The sequence below is a fragment of the Peromyscus eremicus genome, chromosome 15 (assembly GCF_949786415.1).
Source record: "Peromyscus eremicus chromosome 15, PerEre_H2_v1, whole genome shotgun sequence".
Taxonomy (NCBI): domain Eukaryota; kingdom Metazoa; phylum Chordata; class Mammalia; order Rodentia; family Cricetidae; genus Peromyscus; species Peromyscus eremicus.
The window spans coordinates 61,631,677-61,656,202 of NC_081431.1; the positions used below are offsets into that span (position 1 = coordinate 61,631,677).

Sequence of the window (24,526 nt, forward strand, 5' to 3'; positions counted from 1 at the left end):
TGCTTTGTGTTTCTGGGGAAGCTTTGTCCCGCCTTGGGCGCAGTGAATAGCAGCTACATCTGTCGGCCTGGGCAGTGCGGTTTGCAGGGTGGGGGTGAGGAGCAGTTGGCAGATCCCCCTGCTGGAGGCTCAGGCTGCCCCCAGCTTCTGGGTGTTAGGGGAAGGAGGGGCTGGGGATCCTTAGGCAGCTGCTTGCTAATCCTGGCAAAGGGAGGAGCAGGGTTTAGTCTGCTTTTATCTCCCTGCATTCTTCTCTGACTACAATGCCAGGCGGCTCTGCTGACCCTTGAGGGGACAGCCAGGAAGAAGCAGGTGACTTAGAGGTTTTCTCCCCTCCTCCCTGGCCTGAGGGCTTTGGACAACAGACCAGTTAAGCACTTGCTTAACTCTCCATTATCCAGAGTGAAATTCAGAATTGTGAAATAAATTGAGATAGATTGACTAAGGTTTGTGGAGGTTTAAAAATATTTTTTAATTCAAATAAACTTTTTTCCATTTTTAATTTTATGTACATGGATATTTTGCCTGTGTGTATGTCTGAGCACCACATGCATACTTGTTGCTGTGGAGGTCAGAGGAGGGTGTCAGACCTCCTGGGACTGGAATTATAGACTGTTGTGAGGCAACATGTATGTGCTGGGACTTGAACCCAGATCCTCTGGAAGAGCAGCCACTAAACCATCTCTCCGGCTCTTTCTTGTATTTTTCAGAGTCTTGTTTGGAATTGTTTTTAGAGCATTGGTGGTATTGGTCCCTAGATGTCAGGCTCCCTGAGAAATTTCTGGAAGGCCTTACCCAGAGCAAACCCAGGTCAAGGGGGTTTCCAGAGCCGGTTGACGGCCTCTGTGCTCTTCTGGGGCGGCTTGCAGGGAGTCTGGTTGTTTAAGAAAATCCACACCTGGGACAAGTAGGAATCAGTCCCTTCCTGCGGAAAGCATTCTGGCACTTTGGGGAGGCCTCGGTGTGATTCAGGCTTAGCCAGGTTTCCTGTCTGTTTCACTGATTTCATTGCTTGAGTCCACTCTCTCCCTGCTGAGCTTTTACAGAGCCTGCCCTCAGCAAGAACTAGGTGTGGCGTCTTCATGTTTCAGCTCTTTGGCTTGCTCTCTGGTCTCACACATAACCAGAGCCCCAGTTACTGAAATGGGGGAGGGTAAACCCAGTGGAGAAAGGGCTCGTGCTGGTCCTGCTTACTTGTCCCACTTGTCCCAAGACTGGGAAGGCCAGCTTTGGTGTGGGAAGCAGCAGTATTCAGTATTAGCCATTGCAGCCAACTGGGGTTGTCCTTGCAGACTTCTAGCCTCCAGGGCATCTGCAGGGACCAGCAGCTTTGACTTCCCAAGACTGGCATAGTTCTCTTGTAGAGAAGGACCCTCTACTCACTGCGGTAGAGGTGGGTTGAGGGGTGGACAAGGCCTGAACACTTGAGAAGAGTGTGGATGACTCCCCATCAGCTGGGCATGCATCACTGCTGATGGGAAGGCCTTTAACATCTTCCAGACGAACTGGTCATGATGGAAACTTACCCCCCAGTGGAGCTTTATTTATTCAGAAATCTTAACTTTTTCCAGGTTGTGGTAGTGTCAGCTCTTTACCCACTGTCCCTGGAGGCTTGGAAGCAGGGTGGTGGCAGAGCCTGATGCTGTCGTGGCCGCCTGTCCATCATCTTCTGGTCAGTGCCTCTAACTGACTTAGGGTTCTAGCCAGAATGCAGTGTGTTTGCAGTTGGGGAAGAGTTGACATTGCGCCCTCGTTGCCTCTCTTAGACCCATGTCAGCGTCCCAGTCTCGCCATGGCCTGCTTGCAGCTGTGCTGCATCTGGATTCAGATGCGGTCCTGCTGTTCTGTGTGATGAGGATCTCAGGTCTCCTCTTGGTGACTGGCACAGTGATTCCCGGGTAGGAGCAAGACTCCCCTATCTCGGGCACTGCAGAGACTCCTCCATGCTCTTCAGGCTCCTTTTTGGGGTCTTGACCTCTGTATTAGTTCCTTGGTTGTTGCTATGATGAAGTACCGTGACCAAACAAAGGTAATTAAGGGAAGAGAGTTGATTCGGGCTTACAGTTTCCGAGGGATGAGAGTCCACCACGGCAAGCCTGAGGCATGGCGGTCAGCGGCAGGCATGGCGGTCGGCGGCAGGAACTAAAATAGTACATCTTGAAATGCAGAGGAGGAACTCCAAGTGGGGCTTTTAAACTCTCAAAGATCCCAGTGACTGTTTCCCACCCCAGCCAGGCTGCACCACCCCGTAATCTCTCTGAAACAATACTACCCTCTGGGGACCAAGCCTTAAAATGCCTGAGGCTACAGGGGGCATTTCTCATTTAAAGCACCACAGCCTCTGAGCTGCCACCCATCCACCCATCCTCACCCCTAGCCCTGGCCTAGAAGTTGTTTTGGTTTGTGAGATGGTTTTATTTGAAATGTATATGCCCTCCTGTAAGACCTTGAGTCCAGAAGCTCCAGATGATTCGAGTTCCCTGGAAACCAGAAAGGCCCTGACCCCCAGGCAACTTTATTTATTAACATACAAATAAAATCACATTTCAATACAAACAAAATATCACCATATTTCCCCTTTTCTATTTTAATAAAAAGAAAAAAGGAAAAAGGTTATAACTAACATAAGAAAAACTATATACAAAAGTACAATAACTATATACAATATATACAAGTAATAAATACCTAAACAATGTCTAGTCCATTTGTATTTGACAAATTCAGAGAAAATAATTCCATTATCTATCCTATTTTGGTAAGTCCAAAATGTACCTAATTCACTTTCTATCATAACTAATCTTCAACTATAACTAACTAATCTTCAACTATAGTTAACTAATCTTCAACTATAACTAACTAATCTTCAACTATAACTAATTTTCAACTCCCTCAGAGATCCAAGAAGGAAATAATATTACCTAATTAAAAAAAAAAACAGTAAGTGCATGCAAGCAGCTTCCAAAAAAAAAAAAAATGTGAGTTGACAGAAACAGCCAGCTGCCTGGACAGTCACCTGAGGTTTCTCTGCAGTGTTGGGGCATCATCTTCAGCCTATAGGCTTAGCGTACCTGACAGACTCATTTGTGAAGTAGGATGTACACAAGGTCAATAGTTCGACCTCACATTGGGTGAGAGCGGTCCATGTACCAGAAACACCTGAATTCCACTAGTGTCATGTCATGATTCAGGATTTTAAATTCTGGAAATTGTTGATGTTTTTTGAATTCAGCTGTCCATTCTTTTTGGCTATGTGTGTGTGTGGCTTCATCTCAGCAGACTTGTGCTACTTTCTGGCATATTCTTTGATCACATGACAAAGTCTATCACATGTTGTCTTATGTAGCCAGATTTAGATGATCTATGTCATTGGAGTGGGGGGCGGGAACAGAGACAGTAATCTTAAAATTATTGAAACTGGACTTTCAAAAATATGAGTGAATTTTTTTTCCATCCAGAAAAAATATATTCCTTTAATTCTCTCTGGCTTCCATAATGTTGTTTGTTACACACACACACACACACACACACACACACACACACGCACGCACACACACACACACACAGAAAGACAGAGACAGAGACAGAGAGACAGACTGACTGGGGCTAAGAGATGGGCCTTCTGCTTATTGGTTCAGATTTTGCTGTGGATCATCTGCAAAATGGAGCATCCATGTGCAGATGGTCGAGGGCTGCTTGGACCTTAGGCTGTTTCTTTTGGGAGCAGTTGGTGAAACAGCAAGCTCCCTGTTTTTGGCTTGTGTGGACCTGCTGGAGATGTGTGAGACTTGGATTGGCATCTGTGTATTTGGTTTCTATCTAGAAAAGTGGCTTCTAGAGATGTTATAAATAGGGGTTTGTCAAAACTGGACAGCACATGTATTCTTATCCCCTCACTGGGTGCTGGATCCCTTCAGCCAAGGCTAGAGTGGGCGGGACTTGTTTCTGACCACAGTCACATAATGATGCAGCTGGTCCCATAGGAGCAGGAGGTGATGACATCCAAGGTCTAAGCATCAACTTTACGTTTACTTCGTGCTGGCCAGTGTTACCTGCCATCAGGTCAGCCTGGCCAAAACTAGCACTGCCTTACACTTCCTCCCATGACCTCCCAGCCACCTCCTGGTCCCCGTGGCACTGGGAACTGGCTGTTCTTTCTCCTTCCCATTTCAGATGTGCTGTTAGCGCCCATCTGCCCAGCCACCTAGGCTCTACCATTAGCCACTGACTACCTTGTTGGTCACTCTTTCCATCCTTCAACTTGGCGACCATTCACATTGTATCTGGAGGATACATTTCATAGTTGGTTTAGACATCAGTGCGTTTCACCCCATACTTTCAGCATACATACACATTTGGGTCTAGCATTTGCTAATGTGTTCCACATACAACCCAAATCTATATAACAGAAAGGTTATTACTCTAGTAAATTCCCCCATGCTCCTCCCAGCCATACCCCTTTACAAGATGGACACACCCACACACACCCTTCCACTGTGTGTGTATGTATGTGTGTGCCTGTGTGCATGAGCGCTTGCCTGAGGTTCATTCACATGGTTGCATGTGTTGGCAGTCGGAGTCCCGCGCCATGTGTGGGCATGATAATTTGCTTCTCTGGTCTTCTGAGCGTGGTGCTTGGGTTGTTCCCAGTTTTGAGAACTGATGAGTAGTTCCATGTGCCTTCTTGCGCAGGTCTTTTTCTTACGAACCTAATGTTTTCATTTCTCTTGGGTGAGTAGCTGGCATGGGATTGCTTGGGGCCTGGAGATTGTCGCTTCTTGTTTCTGGCCAACTGCCCTGTCTTCTCGCTGTCTGAGATTAGGGAGAGCCTATTCCTCAACTGAGTGACTCTCGCAGAGACCGTAGCTTCTCCTTGGAGCCCACCCAACTTTTTCAGGGAGAGGAAAGTGGCCGGCTTACAAGACTTCACCATTGTTAACCTGCTCACTGCCGCCAAGGAAAGTAGAGTTTAGTCCTTTTTGGTGGCACCCCCGTGGAATTTTAGGACTGTTACTGCTTTGACCCCTGGACTGCCTCCTGAGGGTTCTCTTTTTCAGGACTGTTGTGCTGGTTTATTGGGCTGTTTCTCTTGTGTCGTGGGTCTCAGATCTGCTACACCTGGCTATTCTGTTTTGAGAAAGGAGCACTGTTTTCAGTGCTAGAACTGAGCAGCGGCAGTCGGGATGTGATTGTGTGTGTGCAGTGCAGAAGGTGGGTGGAGCTGTGACATCAGATGAGTTAATGTGGGTCAGAATGCTATGGATATAAGTGCTGTTAAGGTACGCAGCATGACGTCATGTCAGACTGTTGGTACCAATAACATTAGCTGCATTCGTTCTGCTTGCCATTGTCTCATTTAATCCTTGTTTCCATCCGATGACAAAGCTACTGTTAAAATTAGCTTAATCTGGACTCTTTGGTTTAAAGCAGCCTTCGTATTATTGACGAGATGCGTCTTTGTGGTGGGGGCTGGGGAGAGTGGGGGTGAAGGTGGGGGTGGGGAGAGGGTGGTATTGATCTATGCTGTGTAGGAATTAGCAGCATTATGGCCTCTCCTCATTAGATGCAGTTGCAGTGTGTTTCCCAAAGCCATAATGATCAAAATATTTGCCAGATACTGCCAAGCGTGCCTTGGGGGCAAACATCAGTCTAGTTTGGTGGCAGCACATTCACTAAAATTGGAACTATACAGAGAAGACTAGCATGGCCCCTGCATGTGATGTACACATTCGTGAAACATCCATATTTTTCCATTTTGTTCCTCCTTTACTTTCTAGAGGATGGGTCTGTGTTAGGGATGTGGGACAATATTCCTCTTGGAGATCATCATGTAGAGCCACACTTGGAATAATTTATTCCTGCCTATCAGAATGTAGAATGAAGTGATTTTGATCTAGGGGGGAGTCACCTAGTTTGAATCCATGTCCAAGATGTAGCTTTTCCTAAAGCTAATCATTATGGATCTTTAGTCTGCATACTTCCAGGTTATGTGCTTTGTTTAGTCTTCATTTTCCATTGCTTATGAATTTAATTTACTACAGATTAAATGACCTGGAAATAATACACCCTGGCAGCACAGCTCAGATTTCAGCTGCTGTGGTGTATTAACATTGAGTCATTGTGTAGAGCATAAACTTTGCTGTGAGCGCTTCAGCCCACAGGTCACTGTGTATATGGCAGATGCTCATTGTGGGCAGTGACAAACCAACTTTCTTTTTAAAGAGTCATTTTGTTATTGGTTTGCAATTGTGTTTCTTCGTTGTCCCTGGTGAGAAACTCATGGCCTATTTTGTAAAAACAGATAGCTGATGGACAGTAATAAAATGGAGTTTCTGCCAAGAAATGAAAGTGGTAATTCTGGAAGTGAAGTTTGAGCCGAATATTCCGAATATTGTAGAACTAATACCTAAAAGTCAGAGTACGGACATCGCTGTTGTCCAGGACCCTGCATGCAGACAGGGACTCAGAAGGTGGCCTCTGGACAGTACCATGGGGAGGAGTTTTGTGGGGAGAGATGAGGAGGTCTCTGCACTGGGAAATCTTCACTCATGGGTACTTCACGGTGGCCCACTGCAGAGGGTGGGATAAAAACCAGTCCCAGCCTGCAAAGGAAGAGGCGGTGTATGAAGCTAGAAGACGTGTTCACCCCACAGCATGGACACACAGCACAAAGGCCAGCATGGTTTTGCTTGCAAGAATGTGAAACACTCATTCTCAGTGTCTCAAGTGGAGAAATACAAGTTTTGTTTTAAAATTTCCATATTCATTTATAACTTGAAGGGAATTTTAATGTTTTGAAAATTTTAGGTCATGGAACAATTGTCTCTTTCCAGCCTCTGCCTGTTTTCAAAAGTGTAGGTGAACATACATGCATGTATGAATTTGTTTTTCTGTTTGAAAACATTTCTCAAAAATAGGATCAGACTGTATGTAGCACATTGCAGCTTGCTTCCCCGGGAAAGAGTATGTGTTGTGGAATATTTGTTTAACTATGTAAAGATGTATTACATTTGTTTATGTTGCAGAATACTTGCGTAACTGTGTAAAGATGTGTTACATTTGTTTATGCTGCATTTGTTTAATTATATGAAGATGTGTTGCTGTTTTACCTTGTCTGCCTAAGGCACTTGATCAGTCTAATAAAAAGCTGAATGCTAATAGCCAGACTCAGGATGGGTAGGTGGAGCTGGCAGACAGAGAGAGTAAGTAGGAGGAGGAATCTAGGCTTGAGAGAATCAGAGGGAGAGGGAGACATCCTCTTTTTCAGACAGGCAGCCTCCAACCAGCCAGACAAGGAATAGGACATACAGAATGAAAGACGGTAGAAAGCCCTGAGGCAAAGCATAGTTGAAGAGAAAAAGGTTAATTTAAATTATAAGATATAGTGGGACAAGCATAAGCTAAAACTGAGCATTCATAACTAATAATAAGTCTCCATGTCATGATTTGGGAGCTGGTTGGTGACCTAAAGGAAAGCTTGCTGCAAGTATCTGAAGAACTTGTGGTTTCAGTATATCCATATCCACTTGTCTCCCCAGCATTTTCATATCATTCTGTGGTGTAGCTAGATCATGTACTTTTTAAACCAGTTTTCTATTAAGAGATACTAGTTTATTTTCAACGTTTCCCCACCCCAACCAACTGGAAGTAGGCAGTTAGTGAGTTAGTGAGTATCTTTGATAGATACCATTATTGTCTCCATTTAGTGGTTGAGGGCAGTGTAGACTTAGAAAGTGAAATAATGGGTTAAGGCCCAGCAAGCTCCCAAGCTCTAAGTTGGTATTTGAACTCTTAATTTCAGAGCTATGCTTTTAATCACAATTCTTTACATCCTTCATTATTCTTAGAAGTAGCCTAGTAATAAACCAACAATAAATAAGTGTATTGAAGGAGGGCATAATCCTAAGTACAGTTTTATTAACACTTCAGTAGATACATTGTTACTCCTAGGTTATGGCAAAGGGAACTGGAGGTATGAAATTAGGAAACTTATTTGGGCCACTGCCCAAATGATGGTAGACCGACTGGGTCCCGCCCCAGGCACTGAGAGCCTTTTCTCCCTGGTGTCTGGAGCTTGAGAGGGCTCTTTCCTCCTTTGCTATTGTAGTGACTTTTGGAAATACTAACAGAACTTTTAGGAGGTGATTTTGGCCGGTATTTCTCCTATTACATCTTTAAAAACATCTGTTACCTAGAACACTTACTGATCTTTTTTTACTTTCTTGTCACTTGCAAGTTTGATAAGCTTGTTGTTGGTGATATCTTCAGTTAGCTCATTGGTAAAATAGTAGACAAAGCCAAGAATGATGTTGTTCCTGTCCTGACTGCCTGTTTGCAAATACCCAGCAGCCGCTTCCCAAATTACCACACAGAGGCTTATATTAATTGTAAATGCTTGCCCATTAGCTCAGACTTATTACTAACTAGCTCTTATGCTTAAATTAATCCATAATTATTATCTATGTTTAGCTACGTGGCTTTTGGTACCTTTTCTCAGTATGACATTCTTATATTGCTTCTCTGTGTTTTCTGGTGACTCTCTGACTCCACCCTTCCTCTTCCCAGAATTCTCCTAGTCTGGCTCTCAAGCTCAATCTCTTTCTGCCCAGCTATCAGCCAATCAGCTTTTTATTAGCAAATGAGAGTAATACATATTCATAGTATAGAAAAAGATTGTTCCACAGCATGACATTCCCGAGTTAGTCATGGGATGTATTCTCTGAGTTAGTCAGCAGATTTTTAGGGAACATTCACATGCCGTGTAGTGGGGGCTTAAGACTTGGAGTCAAAGCGTGGCAAGACATTGCCTTGGCCTCCAAGGGTCTGTGGTGGGAGGAGAGTCATATTGTGAGTAGCGCCGGTGTTTTAAGCTTTTGCTTTGTTCTGACCAAACAACTGTCAGAAGCAGTCTGAGGAACAGTTTAGATTGACTCACGTTTCAGAGGGTTCAGTCCGTGGTCACCTGGTCCCATGTGCGTGGAAGAATGCAGCAGAGAGAGAGCTGTGTACCTGTGGCAGACAGGAAATAGCAAGACAGGAGGAGCCGGTGACAGGATACATCTAAGGACTCACCTCTGGTGACCTACTTTCTCCAGTCAGGTCTCAACCTTTTGACTATCCAGAACCTCCCAAATTAGCACCACCAACGGGGGCCCAGGAGTTAATACATGAACCCTAGGGAACTTCTTAGACTCCAATCATAACAACTGTTAAGTGCTGTGACTTATGGGCTTATGGGAATGAGGAAGAAAGAGGGGCTGACTCTGCCTCGAAGCGGCCGGAGAAGTTTCACAGGAATGGAGGACACTGGGATGGTTTTGAAAGGTGCAAAGACAGGAAGGCCTGAAGTGCCTTGTGTCGTTACATGTAATGTCACTTAAATGTTGGGAACGTTGGGAGGTGACAGCAGATAGAAGGACCAAATTCCAAATTTAGATTTTGTTTCGTTATCTAGTGGAGGGACTTGTAGAGAAGTCCTAGTTAGCGTTAGAGTCAAATTGAGGGGAAAGCCTCCATTGAGGCATCACCTTGATCAGATTGGTCTGTGGGCGTGTGTGGGGGGGACTGTCTTGATTATGTATTAATACAGGAGGGCCAGCCCGCTGTGAGGCATCCCCCTCTCTGTGCAGGTGGCCCTGGCCTGTCTAAGAAAGCTAGCTGGCTGGGTGGTGACGGTGTGTGCCTTTGATCCCAGCACTGCAGGTCTCCTTACCCCCTTCTCTCCTCTGTGAGTTTGAACACTTTCTCCCAGTGTGGCGTTGTCTTGCTCTTGCTTTTGCTGTGTGTTTGAGCATCAGACACTCTCTGATCAGCCAGTTCAGACAGCTCCTTGGCTTATGTCTTCAGCTGGGTGAGGGATGGTGCCTTAAGTAAGGTTCCACAAGACATTACCCAGTGCCTTGTTCTTAGCAGAACAGAAGTGAACTTCTCTGTCATGTGTGCTCTTGTGTTAGGGGACTAGAGACCTGTCCCATACCTGGGCCATTTTTATTAACGGCGTGGGGAAGAGTGGCTCACGTCTCTTCCTTCTCACCCATTCTCCCATATGTTACACAGACCCCTTCCGCCTTCTGGTTCATTCTCTCTTGACTCAGTGTGTGCATTTGCATGCTCACGTGTCCCCGAGTGTTGGCTCTCAATTTGTAGGAGCTGCTTTATCTCCCCCCTCCCCTCTTCATCTTCCCTCAGACCTGTTCAGGTTTGTGAGCATGAACCTCATTCAGCTCAAGTGGAGGCTGGAAGATGGTGTTGCACTTTACCAGTTGAATGAAAACTTGGCGCTTGATGTGCCAGGCAGAGTGACTGCTTCTGACCCCCTTCTGCTGTAATGAAAAAGATCTCTGCTGATTCTTACAAGTCTCACCCACTAAATACTACCAAGAATATGTCATTTTTCTTCCTGTCGTTTGAACTTCAGCCTAGGACCAACTTAAAGAGTTTGGTGTGTCTCCTTTTCACCTGGCTTTGTCTTGATTTCTGGGAAAGATGCCTTGTGATTCGTTAGAAACCATGGCCTGTGGCTGAAAAAGTCTGTCCATTTAGTTAGTGCTCATTGAGACAGCAGGTGTTGCGCTGGCCTCAGGAATGGAGTAGTGTGTGTGCGTGAGAGAGAGAGAGAGAGAGAGAGAGAGAGAGAGAGAGAGAGAGAGAGAGAGAGAGAGAGAGAGAGAGAACTGCAAAGGCCTGGGAATACAGCAGGGATGGGTATCTTTGGGTTTTCTATTGCTGTGATGAAACACCATGACCAAAGCATTTTGGGAAGGAAAGGGTTTATTTGGCTTACACTTCCACATCACTATTCATCATTGAAGGAAGTCAGGACAGGAACTCAAACGGGGCAGGAACCTGGAGGCAGGAGCTGATGCAGAGGCCATGGAGGGGTGCTGGCTTGCTCCCCATGGCCTGCTCGGCCTGCTTTCTTATAGAACCCAGGACCACTAGCCCAGGGATATTCCCACCCACAATGGGCTGGACCCTCCCCCACCAATCCCTAAGTAAGAAAACACCCTTTAGGCTTGCCTACAGCCCAGTCTTCTGGAGGCATTTTCTCAATTGAGGTTCCCTCCTCTCAGATGACTCCAGCCTGTGTCAAGTTGACCTAAAACTAGCCAGCACAATGGGAGACATCTAGGATGGATGAGATCCATTTAGCAGCAAGTATTTGGGGCTCAAACTCCTTAAAAACTCATTTATGGAAAAAACAAATCACTACCACCATTAAGCCATGTACCAAACAAACCAAAACACACCCAAAACTTAGAGGTTGGAGTGTGAATCTTAGATCTATCATTTACTAGCGGGTTGGCCTTGGGCAAGTGGCTTCATTAACCATCTTCGTAAGGTAGAGTCGGCAGTAGACTGTATCCTATAGGGCTCTTAGGCTTCAGAGTAGCAGTAGTGTCTTGTATGAAGTGTAACTGACACAAGATAGTTCCATATCTATGAAAATTGCTCTTTTTGTTTCTAAGTCCTAATTCGTCTGTTGGAACAGAAAGAAACATCAGTGTTCCCAGTCTCTCACCTTCTTACCTACATTAGTTACTTTTCTGTTGCTTTGATAAAATGCCAGGATCAAAAGCAGCTAAGAGTCAATTTTGGCTTATGATTCCAGAGGGCTAGAGTCCATAATGGTGGGGAAGGCATGACGTGCTTTCAGGAATAGCACACTGACTGACCACATTTCTGTGGCATATGGGAAGCAGGGAAGGCTGTAAACCCCCAAGCCCACCTCTGGTGATGTACTTCCTCCAGCAAGGATGAATATCCTAAGAGTTCCAAATGCTCGGATTTCATTTTTTAGAAGCGCTGCCAACTGGGGACCAAGTGTTCAAATACTCCGAGCCCTCTGGGGCCATTTCTCCTTCAAACCACCATACTGCTGAGGACTCCTGAGAAGTCCTGTCCCTACTGTGCACAGGGTTCATTTCCACACGGGTCAGAAGTTGTGAGCAGCGGTGTGGTTTGGACCTAGTTTGCCTTCGGTCATAGTTTGGCTCCGTTCTCCAGGAAGTTGCGATGCCTTCTTACTCTCTTGTGCACATGCGCATCCTCCTGTCACCGGGCTGTCCCTCATTTCTGCTCCTTTCCCTCTGGAAGGAAGAAGACCTGGCTTGTGCAGTGCACATAACCCCACCCCAGTTCAAAGCTCCTCTGAATCATTTCTAAAAAGAAATCCATGCAGACGTTAAAGAATCAGACAGACATAAAAAGTAGAAAGAAAGGGTGTGTGTAGAATATGTGCTTGTCTATAAGGTCTACTTACTGGTGATCAGCACTGCTAACTCTTTTTTGAGATTTTATTTTATGTAAACGAGTGTGTTGCCTGAATCTTTGTTTGTGCACCATGTGTGTACAGTGCCTGTGGAGGCCAGAAGGAGTTTGTGTTTGTGCACCATGTGTGTGCAGTGCCTGTGGAGGCCAGAAGAAGGTGTTGAATCCCCATGACTGGAGTTACAAATGGCTGTGAGCGCCATGTGGGTGCTGGGAGTTGAACCCAAGTCCTCTGGCTGTAGAGCTGGGGCTCTTAAACACTGACTATCTCTCCAGCCCAGCACTGTTAACTTTAAAAAAAAATTTCCTCCAAGAAAACCTTAGGCATTTATGAGGTCATATGTTCCTTCTCTTATGTCTTACACATGTGCATGCACGCACATGCACACATACCCCACATCCCATATCCTTCTTATTTACAACTTGTGGGAGTCCTGTTCTCTCCTTCCACCATATGGGTCCTGGGGATTGAACTCAGGTACCCAGGCTTGTCAGCATGTGCCTTTACCCATGGAGCTGGCTCTCCAACCTCTTTCCTCTGTCTTAAGAAACAAAACAACAACAAAAACACACAGGGAGTTATATATTCTGTTTAGTTTTCATTTCTTTCTTTTTTTAAAAAAGAAATTTAAGAACTACACAAAAGAAGAAGAATGTTGCCCATAATCCTTCCCATTACCTGAATTAATTCGTTGGTGAGTGTGCATCTTGTCTTGAGGGCTATGCTTTGGAAGTTACTTAGGAAATGTGAATGCAGTTCCATTAAAAAAGGACATTAAACACAGCCAGAGCATCACCTGGCTCCTTGTGTGCTTTCCCAGTCACAGCACCCCGTTCTCCCGTGGTGACGGCCGAGAAGCCGGTTCATTCTCTCACCGAGGGCACTATGTTCTGCATCTGTGCGTACACATCTTGACCAGCTCCTTATTTGTGGACATCTGGGTGCTAGTAAGGCTCCCTGCCATTCGGTGCTGCAAGAAAAGGTTTTGTAGGGCCATTGTTGAATCAAAGATTTAAACACAGTTTTCATAGGTATGACCAGATTTCTCCAGAAGTAGAATTCTTTCAGTTGTGAGTGAGAATCTGTTCCCTGAATCTTTGCCAGTCTAGGAGTTTGTTCAAATGTTAAAGTTTTGCCAGCCTGGCACAGTTATGGCCCTTTAATAAGTATTCCTCTTTATGAGTTGCAGTGGACGTTTTCACTTAGCAGTTGTGGTTCTTTTTCTTTGAACCGCCTTTCTTATCCAGTTTTATGTTGGGTTGGTGGTCTTTGCTAGAGTCCAATTAGCATTTACCCATTGTGCGTTGCAGCTGTTTGGAAAATTTGTCATTTACAGTGTGACCTTTGGTTGAGCCTCAGTCCTCTGAAGTGCCTTGCTGGTGGTTCTGGAGCATGAAGGGGCACAGCAGGGGTCACCTCAGTGGAGCTCACTTCTGGGCAGCATGGCGAGGGCGTTTATGGCTTTTGGTACGAGGATTCCTCATGGCAGTTTAGCTTTGGGTAGAGACGTTCCTTCATCGTAGTTATAAAATGCAGTAACAGATAGAGGATTGATTTTTGTCCTGACCGAATGTGTGGGAATACATGCACGGGGGGCCTGGTGCAGTACACCCATGTACCTATTTGTCTGCTTTCTGAGGGTTTGGGGGTCGGTCTGTTGGTTTTATGTTTGTATCAGTTTCTGGGGCAGCATATCTGCCACCCTGGTTGAGTTCCGCACAGGCTCCAGCAGGCGACATACTCCTTTATCTTTATCAGTGATGAGATGGACGTGCGTCCGCTGTCACCTCGTGCTTTGGATCAGGGATAGATGAACAGAGAGAGAAGAACGGCGTGTCTTTCAGGCCTGTTGGCAGCTGTCGGTGGTTTGGGGAGTTGAGACTCTCTCTTACCACAGCGGCTGGGTCGGTGACAGCACCTTACCTACTGCATTTGCAGAACAGGTTACAGTGTGTAATCAGTTGATGTGCTTTTGGGGCAGAACTTGAGGTGCGTGTGTCTCCTTACAGTATAATTAAGTCCCATGGCTTGGGGTCTCATGCTTATTTGTTAATGCCTTCCGTTGTCTCCTCATCCCCGGAGCCAGTGTGGGTACACGCTGGGCACTCTAGGTTTGACAGAGTGAGGGCATTGAGTGTGTCCCTCTCTAGCCTCGAATCTTGACGGACCTGGCTGAGATAGCAATGATGTAAGGACGGTATGTTCTGGTTGCAGAGCTCTGTGACCTCTTCATGCCTTTCATCTTTTACAGTTGTCTAACCAGGGCTAAGTTAGCTTCTTGTGTTGTGTGTGGAGGCTCCACTCCCCAGGCCTCATGTGGGAAGGGGAGGCCTAGACATTGTTGAGGAGACTTCTCCCTGGAAGAGCTGTATGTGGCGCTAAAGATAGGAGTGAGCAGAGCTGGAGTGGGTCAGAGCATGGCTGAGCAGACTCAGTCTACTCCTTCCTGAGGTGGGTGGGGGACCACTGAGGGGGACTTGAGCCTGCACCCCTGGACACGAGCTGTTTTCCTGCTGGAGACTCTGAGAGCTTGGGAGGTAACCTGGCCCACAGATGTGGGTGTCTAGTTGCCTGGGTGGAGGCGTGCTACAGGGGGCTTCACATTCCAGGCCTGCCTCAGCTGGCTGCAAAGTCCTGTGGAGGGATTTCTCCATACTGGATGACCTCATGTATAAAATAGGATGTGAGCGCGGGGGCGGGGGCGCGGGGGATAAAAATAAATAAATAAATAAAATAGGATGTTCCCGCCCAGTGTGGGTGTCAGACAGGTGGGATGACACATTGCACCTGCTTGGCCGTTTTCCTTGGAGATACCCCTCCCCCGAGCTGTGCGTGCTGCTCACTCAGGAGGTTGACGAGGCCTGCCTACAGACCTGCCTACAGCGGTGCCTTTCCAGGGCCTTCTCTCCTTTTACCTTGCATAGCATCTGGGGCAACCAGGCGGTACAAAAGAAGGTTTGTGGTCCAGAGTGAAGAGAAGAGACCGTGGCCCTGGCCTCAGGGAGTGGTGAGGTGTTTCCTCTGATCCAGCTGCCTCCTGGGAATGTGGAGAACGTGTTTAGCAGCACAGCACACGGTCACACACTTGGTACCTGAAACGGACTTTTGCATCACTCTTGGCACCAGGTTGGAATCAGCACGTCTCTGCTCCAGCTGTCCCTTTAAGTGGTGTGTGGAGGGAGAACTCAGGGCTGCCCTGTATCCTGGGTCCCACTGCCTGGTGCCTGGAGCTATGAATAACCCCCAAGTGAAGTGAGTGTGATTGGGATCCCAGCTGCCCACTTCAGGGAGCTAATAGACCACTACGTAGGGGCGGAATAGTAAAAGCAGATCACTGATGTGGCACCAAGAACCGTTCTGGCAGTGTGCATGCTGTTCACATGGCAGACTTGTTTAGTACAGCAGCGACCCCATAGGGGTCATAGATGTTCAGGAGATGAGGAAATGGGAGGCACAAAGGGGTTAGGCGCCCCCTCCCCAGAGGTCACAGAGCTTGTGAGGTCTGTGGAGTCTGTGTGGGCAGCTTATTCGGTGGGCCTGTTGTCCTTGTCTGCTGTGGGTGGGGAGTGCTGCAGGCCCTGGCGCCTCTCTCTTTCTTTCCCATTTGGGGATTCTGTCTCAAAGGGGAAAAAAAAGTTTGTGTGTGTGTGTGTGTGTGTGTGTGTGTGTGTGTGTGTGTGTGGTTTAGAGCATCTTCTCAGGAGATCCTATGATGGAAGATCTGGAGGGAAGGTGGGGGACTCAGAGGTGCACAGCCAGAGTCCAGGGCCCATTTTCATCAGTGGGCAGTCCTACACCTCCCTCACTGCTACTGTCTTAGAACTTCCTTCCTGGGTTGTGGGCTCCATGACCTGATCCTGACCCCTGCCACACTTGGCAGGCAGCCTTGGCTGTGGCACCTTAGTTTAGAACACACATCTTTTGACCTTTGTCGCAAGAGAATTTCAGACACGCCATGTAGGGCTGAGTCTAGGCACAGAATCGGTTCCAGGCTTAGCATGGGTACCTTAGATTTCGGAGTTCCTCTCAGGCGCGCCCTCTCTCGGGGCCTGGGTGTTTTTAGTGGAAAAGTCTATTTTCTGGTGCAGAGTTAAGGTCCTGGGTCCTTTGTTGTCCAGTGACTCCTGGCTTCTGCTGCGCCTGCTGCTCCAGCTTGCCCTTGCCAGGGTCCTCTGGCTGCTTCTTGTCCCGTCTGCCTGTGGGGTGGGGCTCAAGGTGCCTCTCTTGTCTCTCTCTACTTAGCCATGTATTTAGGTTTGCAGTTTTGGCTTCCTCTCCAGGTTTGATGTGTCCCACACTTGACTAAGGTGGCATTGGCACCTCCTGGCCCTGCCCTGTGACGTCAGCCTGTCTGACGGATGTGAAGGTCTGTTATAGCTTCGCTTACTTTTCATACTCAGTGAAGGTCTGATAAACACGTGACTGGGGTATGTGGGAGACCCTATCTCAAATGAAACAAAACAAAAGTGGAACCCCACTAAAAACTCTGTACATTTCTAAAAATGAACACTTTCATATGCCTCATCTCTCCAACCTAATCAGGTTTCTAGAGGATGAAACCTAATTTCATATTGGTTACTTGTCTTCCTGGGAAATTTTAGGTTTCTAAATTTTCTAAATTGAGAATTCTCCTAATCCTGTTCCAGTTGACTTCATCTGGAGGAGAGAGGCCTGCCTTCAGCCCCTCACTCCTGACTGCTGTGAGGGAGCAGAGAGGCCTGCCTTCAGCCCCTCACTCCTGACTGCTCTGAGGGAGCAGAGAGGCCTGCCTTCAGTCGTGATTCCCCCGCCCCCCCCGCCCCCCCCAGCATCGTGTGTGAGTCCAGGCTGTAGACACCAGTGCTTGGATCGTGTTTAATCCTCAGACAGTTGTGTTCCTGGATCCCAAGCCAAGTGTCCTCCAGTGTGAGGGTTGTTTTTCCTCAGCACACTCTGCTGCGCTCTGCCCTCTTCAGGATTTCGTCTGCTTCGGCCTTGTGGCCTCTACAGAGGGCCGACACAAATGGACCCGGTGGTTCATCTGGCTCTGGAAAATACAGAAGCGTGACCAGGAGACGTCAGCGTGCTCTGACACCTTGGTTATCTGGCGGTTCATCTCTGATATCTTCTGCACCCAGATGTGGAGGCGAGCGTGAGCGTGAGGGTGTGGGCTCCCCCATGGGATTCTTTTTAACTTTCATTCTACAATGTGAGGAGAGTGGGAGAACTGAATCCTAAGTATTTCCAGGGCACACCTCTTGTTCAGTCTTCTCCCTTCTCCACTAGCCTGAACATTCGGATCATCGTTCTGTGTTGGTTTTGACGTTCAGTACCTTGTGTGGCCTCTAGTAATTCAGTCAATACTCATTGAGTTGAATTACATGCACATGGAATTGGCCAGTGCCTCCCTGTTCCTCCTACAGCATGGGAAAGTCAAAATACCTGCCTCCCAACCCCCAACACACTGCACACAGAGCTTGTGCTGTGCCCTCATTTGGCCACAGGGTGGCAGTGTGACACAATAGGGAGCTTGCATCCTGTCTTCTGACACCAGCAGATAGTGAGGAGACAGGGATCTAGTTGGTTCTTTGTGGGCTTCTGCATGGGAAGTTGCTTCTTCGAAGCCACTCTGAGAAATTTCAGCCTCTAGCCTTCTCTTAGACTCTGAGATACAGGGTAGAGAGACTTGGAATTTGGAGTCAGACCATGGCTGTCTTCCTAGAAGCGTATCCTTGGGCGGGCTACTTCTCTTGTAGTGTGTCCGTTAGAAACAGTTCAGCACAGCGTGGAGCACGGCATGAAAGCACGTTTGTTTTCTCGTTAGAGGGTCCTGTGCTTGCCTTTGGCTGCACCTCAGCTGGCTGAACCTCCTTACCAGGTACTAGCTTCATGGACTTGAGCTATCCTCTCAGCCCCCTGCTTACCTCGGCCAGATAACTTTATTTTAGTCAGTGCCCAGTTCTCACCTTATCATGTGTCTGGATGCCTCCGCTGCCTGCCTGTCTGTCTGCTCCCTGGCCTGTCTGTTTGCCTGCCAGCTTGGCCTGCACAGTGTCCAGAGTCGTTGGAATGTGTGATGTATTGGTAAGTCTGTGTGGGTCTATGTCTTAAGGATTTTAGCATTTATGCCCCACACTTAGCAGGCACTCTATAACAATGATAGTTACTACTACTGAACACAATTCAACCTTCATAGCCTGTCCGTGAACAAGCTGTTATTCCATTTTACAAAGCGGAGGTGTGTTAGGATGCCTTTGGCTCCCAACAGAATTCTACTAAAAGAGTTTAAGCAGTCAGGAAATTATTCTTTGTTTGTTTGTTTGTTTTGTTTTGTTTTGTTTTGTGATAGGGCCTCACATAGTCCAGGCTTGCCTTGGATTCATTTTGGAGCTGAGATCAGCCTTGAAGTCTTTCTCTCTTGTCTGGTCTCCCAGTTGCTGGCATTGTAGGTGTGCCTGGCGGGATATGGGATGCTTGGTGATGTCACGAGGATTTGGGAAGCTGCTGCTGCGTGTTTCACTTGCTTCCCTTCAACACACTACTCTGTGGTCTTAGGCCAGTCCCCTTACTGGTATTCCATGGTGACAGCATGCTCCTAGCCGCTGGTGCAGGAGACGTTCTAGACCCTGGGCCTTTTTCTGTGGCTGCCTCCCGATAAATAGCCTTCAGAGTTCTGGGCCTTTTGGATCTTCGGCTTGTTCCTAAGCTAGAAATGACACTAATGAGCCTTTAAGGCTGGTGAGGGTCCAGTTTGAGTTAAGGCCCCTGGACACCTGGTCTAGGGAAGAGGAAGTGGAGTGAAGGAGGCTCACTGAGTTGTACAACTTGCTCAAGGCTGCAGATGTGGTTGACACTAGGGTTCCGACCAGCACCCAGCTGACTCCAGAGGCCGTCTGTCTGGATCTGCTGTAGGTCTGAGTGATCTTGGTTTCGGTTCCTGCTGATTCGGGACTCTCTCCCTTTCTTGTCCACCTTTCCTTGTAGTGGTTCTTTTCAGTCTGTCTCCACGGGACACTGCCCTCCGGTACTTGACTTTCCTGCCTTCTGCAGACTTCACTCTCTTGGCTGATGGAAGGCCTCGGTGGCTACTGGGGATGAGGGTTGTCTCAGCCTTGCTGTTCAAGCTTTGGACAGTCAAGTTGATGTTTTGCATAGAGTGGTTAAAGTTACCGCCGAGTGATCCTAGGATCCCAGAGGGAGAAAGACCGGGGAAGATGCCATGGAAGAGGCCTTAGGCCTTGAGAGAGCGCATTTGTGGTGTTGTGGGAAAGCTGCCACATGGACATGGCTTCCACCAAGCGTGGGGGACGGGGGGCGCAAGCTCTCCCCTGTGGACGCGTGTCGCTCAGGAGGTGCTGTCCCTGCAGATGCTCCAGGACTGTCCGAAGGCGCGCCGAGAGGTGGAGCTGCACTGGAGGGCCTCCCAGTGCCCACACATCGTGCACATCGTCGATGTCTACGAGAACCTGTATGCGGGGAGGAAGTGTCTGCTGATCGTCATGGAGTGGTGAGCGGCCTGCGGTCTCCTGTCCAGCTTAGCCCCGTCACACTGAGCTGCCCCTGCCTCTGGACGCAGCCCGCTGGGGACCTTGAAGCTTGGAATATCAGCCCTTGATTTCCCTTGGGGGCAGTGGAGTGTGGTGGGGGTGGGGTGACTTGCTAGTTTCCAGATCTTTCACTGTGCCCTTTTTTTTTTTTTTTTTCAGTCTCGATGGTGGCGAGCTCTTTAGTCGAATCCAGGACCGAGGAGACCAGGCATTCACAGAAAGAGGTAGAGAGGGTCTGCTGTGGGGATAGCTTTGGTGAACAAGGTAGTAGGCAACTGTAGGGCCTTTGCGGGACCTGCTCACAGGAGAGGCTGGGGTGCTGCCTTCTCAGGCTCACTGCTAGGAGCACCTCTCTCCCTCAGCCGGGGGCCAGTTCCCAGCTTCTTTGTGTCTCTGACGAGTTGGTGGGTGTGGGAGACTGAGGCTGCGTTGGTAGGTTGGTGTTTGGAGATTTCAGACCTCATCGTGCGTTTCTCTCTCCGCTCTGTAGAAGCGTCAGAAATCATGAAGAGCATTGGTGAAGCCATCCAGTATTTGCACTCCATCAACATTGCTCATCGGGATGTCAAGGTACCCCTTCTTTATAGCCCATGAGCGGGGAGAAGGGGACCAGGAGTGCCCTTACACCCTGATCGTCGCCTGGTTCCTCAGGGTAGGGTGGGTCTGCAGACCAGTCTGTGGCCTGTGGAGTAGGTAGTGAAGCCCTCTTTGGCCGCGCTCAGCCCTGGGTCTCCTCATCAGTACCACACGGTCCCACACACAGCTTTCTGGCCCAGCAGTGTTCCCCACAGTTCCAGGCACTGGTCTCTGGTTTCCTGGCCCTCTGTAGCAGGGAGCTGATGTCCTCATGGTGTGCAGTGCAGGGGGACTGGATGGATGCATGGTTGGTGGAGCAGATGAAGGGAAGGCACAATCCTTGCCCTTGGGTTTCTCAGTATTTCCACAGGGTTGTTACTTCATCATCTCTCTTTCTACAGCCTGAGAACCTCTTATATACTTCCAAAAGGCCCAACGCCATTCTGAAACTCACCGATTTTGGCTTTGCCAAGGAAACCACCAGTCACAACTCTCTGACCACTCCGTGTTATACACCATACTATGTAGGTGAGTTTAGGGGAGGCCCAAGGACTGAGCCATTGCCCAGGCTGTGTCCCAGCCCCTTGTTTTGCTGGTTTCCGGAGACCATAGATCCTAGGAGTGTCAAGTCTTTATGTCTTTACCTGGAACTGGCTGACCGGACTCCATCACAAGCAGACTGCCAAAGTTAAGCTGTGACCGGTGTTATGAAAATAGTTTGCTGGGCTTAGGGCACAATTAGGTGTCTGTTTACTCTTCGGAAGAGCCATAGTTTCTGTCACATTCTCTGTGGAGCTAAAGTCCCAGGTGACTCACAGAATAAGCTCCCAAAACATGTTTGTGAAGTTAAGTGGGCAACGAGTGTTTGCAGGTCTTCAGCAGTTCGGGAATGTTTCCACCCTAAGAGTCTAGCTGCAGAGCCCCTTCTGGGGCAGGGCCTTCTGTTTCCTCCCCCACTCCAGCTGCTCTTCCATTATGATGGGATGAAGGACTCAGAAACAGGGGAGGTCTCAGTGTTCAAAGAGCCAGGACAACCCACAGTGATCTTTGCTTTACAGCTCCGGAAGTGCTGGGCCCAGAGAAATATGACAAATCCTGTGACATGTGGTCCTTGGGTGTCATCATGTATATTCTGTAAGTGGGCCGGGGTGTGGGCTGGGTGCTAGGCTGCAGTACGTTAGGGAGCTGGAGAAGCTTGTACCTTCGCAGGACAAGAGGAAGAGACAGACATTTCCCCTTTGGATGGGGGAATTCCCTGGGAATCCCCTGTACCCCTGCTTCACTTGATGCTTAGCAGGTTCTGGTTGCTAAGTGGTGGTACAAACTAGCTAATGGGCTAGACTGTTTAGTTGACATCCTTGGCACATTAGATTCTTGGGTCCTGCTGTGCCTGTATCAACAGTTTCCTGTTTCTCTGCAACTATTTCAAGAGACTGTTTCTCAGCCTGTTCCTGGTACAGGTTCCTAAATAACACCCACTTTGTCCTTCTCTTCTTTAGGCTGTGTGGGTATCCCCCCTTCTATTCCAACCATGGCCTTGCCATCTCTCCGGGTATGAAGACTCGTATCCGAATGGGCCAGTATGAGTTTCCTAACCCAGAATGGTCAGAAGTCTCAGAAGAAGGTAGGAACCAGCCTTCGGGAACAAGAAAAGAGCGTGTGAGTGAGTGTGTGTGTGCACATGGAGGTATAGGAAAGAGTGTGTGAGCGAGTGTGTGCACATGGAGGTATAGGAAAGAGTGTGTGAGCGAGTGTGTGCACATAGAGGTACAGGTGCTTGTCTCACGTAGGTGCTGGAACTGGGGCTTGCACTTGTTCCTGTGCCTTCTAGGTGTGTCTTGCCTCTGGGAAGTGCCTGAGGTGGGGTCAGAGCCCTGGGTCTGTGTAGGCTTGTCTGATGGTTTAGCATGATGGGCCTTGGAGCCACTGATCCTGGGTAGCTGTCTCCATATAGACTCCTTCTGAGCCTGATTAATGCAGAAAAGTGCAGGGCAAAGAATAGCTCCTGAGCTGTCCTATCCCCTGAGCTGTCTCTGTCCCCTAAGCTGTCCCGTCCTCTGAGCTGTCCTGTCCCCTGAACTATTTGTCCCCTGAACTGTCCATCCCTGTTCGCTGAACCATCCCCTCATCCCCTGAGCTGTCCTGTCCTGTAAGATGAATTGCTAACTGGTCTTATTAATAAAAAACCCGGAGCCAGATATTGGGGTGAAAAGTTGAGAGATCAGGGATGCAGAAAGAAGCCAGCCACGTTCTTACCACTAGGAAATCCTCAGCCAAAGAGAGGCCTACTTCCTGTATACCCATGCCTATATACCTTTCTGTCCCTGCCCTCTTACTTCCTCTCTCTGCCCAGCTATATCACTTCCTATCTGTCTGTACAGACCTCTAGACCTCCATGGTTAGTGCTGAGATTAAAGGTATGTGCCACCATACCTAGCTCTGTTCTCAGTGTGGCCTTGAACTCACAGAGATCCAGATGGATCTCTGCCTCCTGAATGCTAGGATTAAAGGCGTGTGCTACCACTGTCTGACTTGTTTAATATAGTGGCTGGCTTTTTCCTGATCTTCAGATAAGTTTTATTGGAGTGCACAAACAAAATATCACCACACTGTCCCCTGAGCTGTCCCGTCCCCTGAGCTGTCCCGTCCCCTGAGCTGTCCCATTCTCTGATCACTGTGTCTTCTGCCTCGCCCTGTAGTGAAGATGCTTATCCGGAATCTGCTGAAAACAGAGCCTACCCAGAGAATGACCATCACAGAATTCATGAACCACCCCTGGATCATGGTAAGCTTTATGGGCTGGGGAGACCTGGTTGCAAGGGACTGTTGTTGCTCAGTGTGGTGCCTTCATCCGGACTTTACTGCTCCACACTGTCACTTGATCCTGTTTCTCTCTCCTCAGCAATCTACGAAGGTCCCTCAGACCCCACTGCACACCAGCCGTGTCCTGAAGGAGGACAAGGAACGGTGGGAGGACGTCAAGGTGAGGGACACCTGCCACTGAGTGAGGGCAGTTTAGAGGAAGTCCCAGCACGAGTGCTGGCCCTGACCTAGGACAGTTTGGGTCTGTGTTCTTCATCCCAGTGTAACATCCCGTAGCAACAAAAAGCTTTCACTGGCTTGTGGCAGCGGTTCTGTCTACCCAGACTCGGATGGCTGCTTTCCATGAGCCCCCTTCTCCCTAGGGCTCTGATAGGACCTGAAAGGGCATTGGGTACTATCTCCTCAGTCTTCAGAGGGAGGTGCTAAAGCCCCCGTCCAGGCAGTGGCCTGTTACAGGGCCTACAGGATCAGTCCCAGAGATCCTGATGGCTGGCCCGGGGCTCGTCAGAGGGTTCCTGGGGGAGTAGCTACACAGTCGCCAGTTTGTGCGGACCCAGTGCTGGGGATGCTGCACTCAGCAGTGTGGACCCAAGCTGGCCTCTGCTCTCCACCCTTGTTCTGCCTTGCCTGTGTGTCTCTCACTGCTTACGTCTCTGCCCTCTTTCCCTGCTGCATGATCCGGACCCCGCTCCCAGGAGGAGATGACCAGTGCCTTGGCCACGATGCGTGTTGACTATGAGCAGATCAAGATAAAGAAGATCGAAGACGCATCCAACCCTCTGCTTCTGAAGAGGCGGAAGAAAGCTCGTGCTGTGGAGGCCGCGGCCCACTGAGCCGCTCTGTTCCCGCCCCACTGGAGGACAAGCAATAACTCTACACGAATATATTTTTGAAACAAAGAGACACAAGTTGCCCACTGCTGCCTCCTGTCCTGGGCTACGTGGAGCCCAGAAACGCCTCTGGCTGAGTTCTGCCCTTGGCTCTGGCCTCCCTCGAGAGGGGCTGGGGGAGGATGTGTGAGGAGGGGTGAGGTGCTCTCGAGCCCGCTCTCCTTTGGCATTTTATCTGTAATTTGACATAGAATTTTTATGGAACCTCTTTTATTGTCCTTTTCCTGCTCCTCGTCCTTTCCCTAAGTCCATTCCCGTCTGCAAAGGCTGGGTTCACCCGAGGGTGTTGTGCAAGTTGTTACAGGGAGTGTCCCTGGCTTGTCCCATCTGTCCCCTCTGGCCTCCTGCTGTAACCTGGGGTCCCCACTGGCTCTAGAATCTGGGAGCTCCAGGGAGAGGGGGGAGGAACGTGCCTCCTGCCTCCTGCTGAAGCCCCCAGACAT

At 48.6% G+C, this 24,526-nt stretch overlaps 1 protein-coding gene and 1 pseudogene across 1 annotated transcript in view; both read left to right on the forward strand.

Moving 5' to 3' along the window:
- Positions 1 to 24,291, forward strand: part of Mapkapk2 (MAPK activated protein kinase 2) — a 43,481-nt gene extending 19,190 nt beyond the window's left edge. The window contains exons 2-10 of the mRNA XM_059280228.1: positions 19,615 to 19,754; positions 19,954 to 20,018; positions 20,285 to 20,364; positions 20,772 to 20,898; positions 21,429 to 21,504; positions 21,870 to 21,994; positions 23,070 to 23,155; positions 23,273 to 23,353; positions 23,889 to 24,291. Coding sequence (XP_059136211.1) covers positions 19,615 to 19,754; positions 19,954 to 20,018; positions 20,285 to 20,364; positions 20,772 to 20,898; positions 21,429 to 21,504; positions 21,870 to 21,994; positions 23,070 to 23,155; positions 23,273 to 23,353; positions 23,889 to 24,026 — 918 coding nt within the window. The 3' untranslated portion in view covers positions 24,027 to 24,291. The remainder of the gene's footprint in view (positions 1 to 19,614; positions 19,755 to 19,953; positions 20,019 to 20,284; positions 20,365 to 20,771; positions 20,899 to 21,428; positions 21,505 to 21,869; positions 21,995 to 23,069; positions 23,156 to 23,272; positions 23,354 to 23,888) is intronic.
- Positions 5,650 to 5,748, forward strand: LOC131925923 (U6 spliceosomal RNA; annotated as a pseudogene).
- Positions 24,292 to 24,526: the final 235 nt, after the last annotated feature.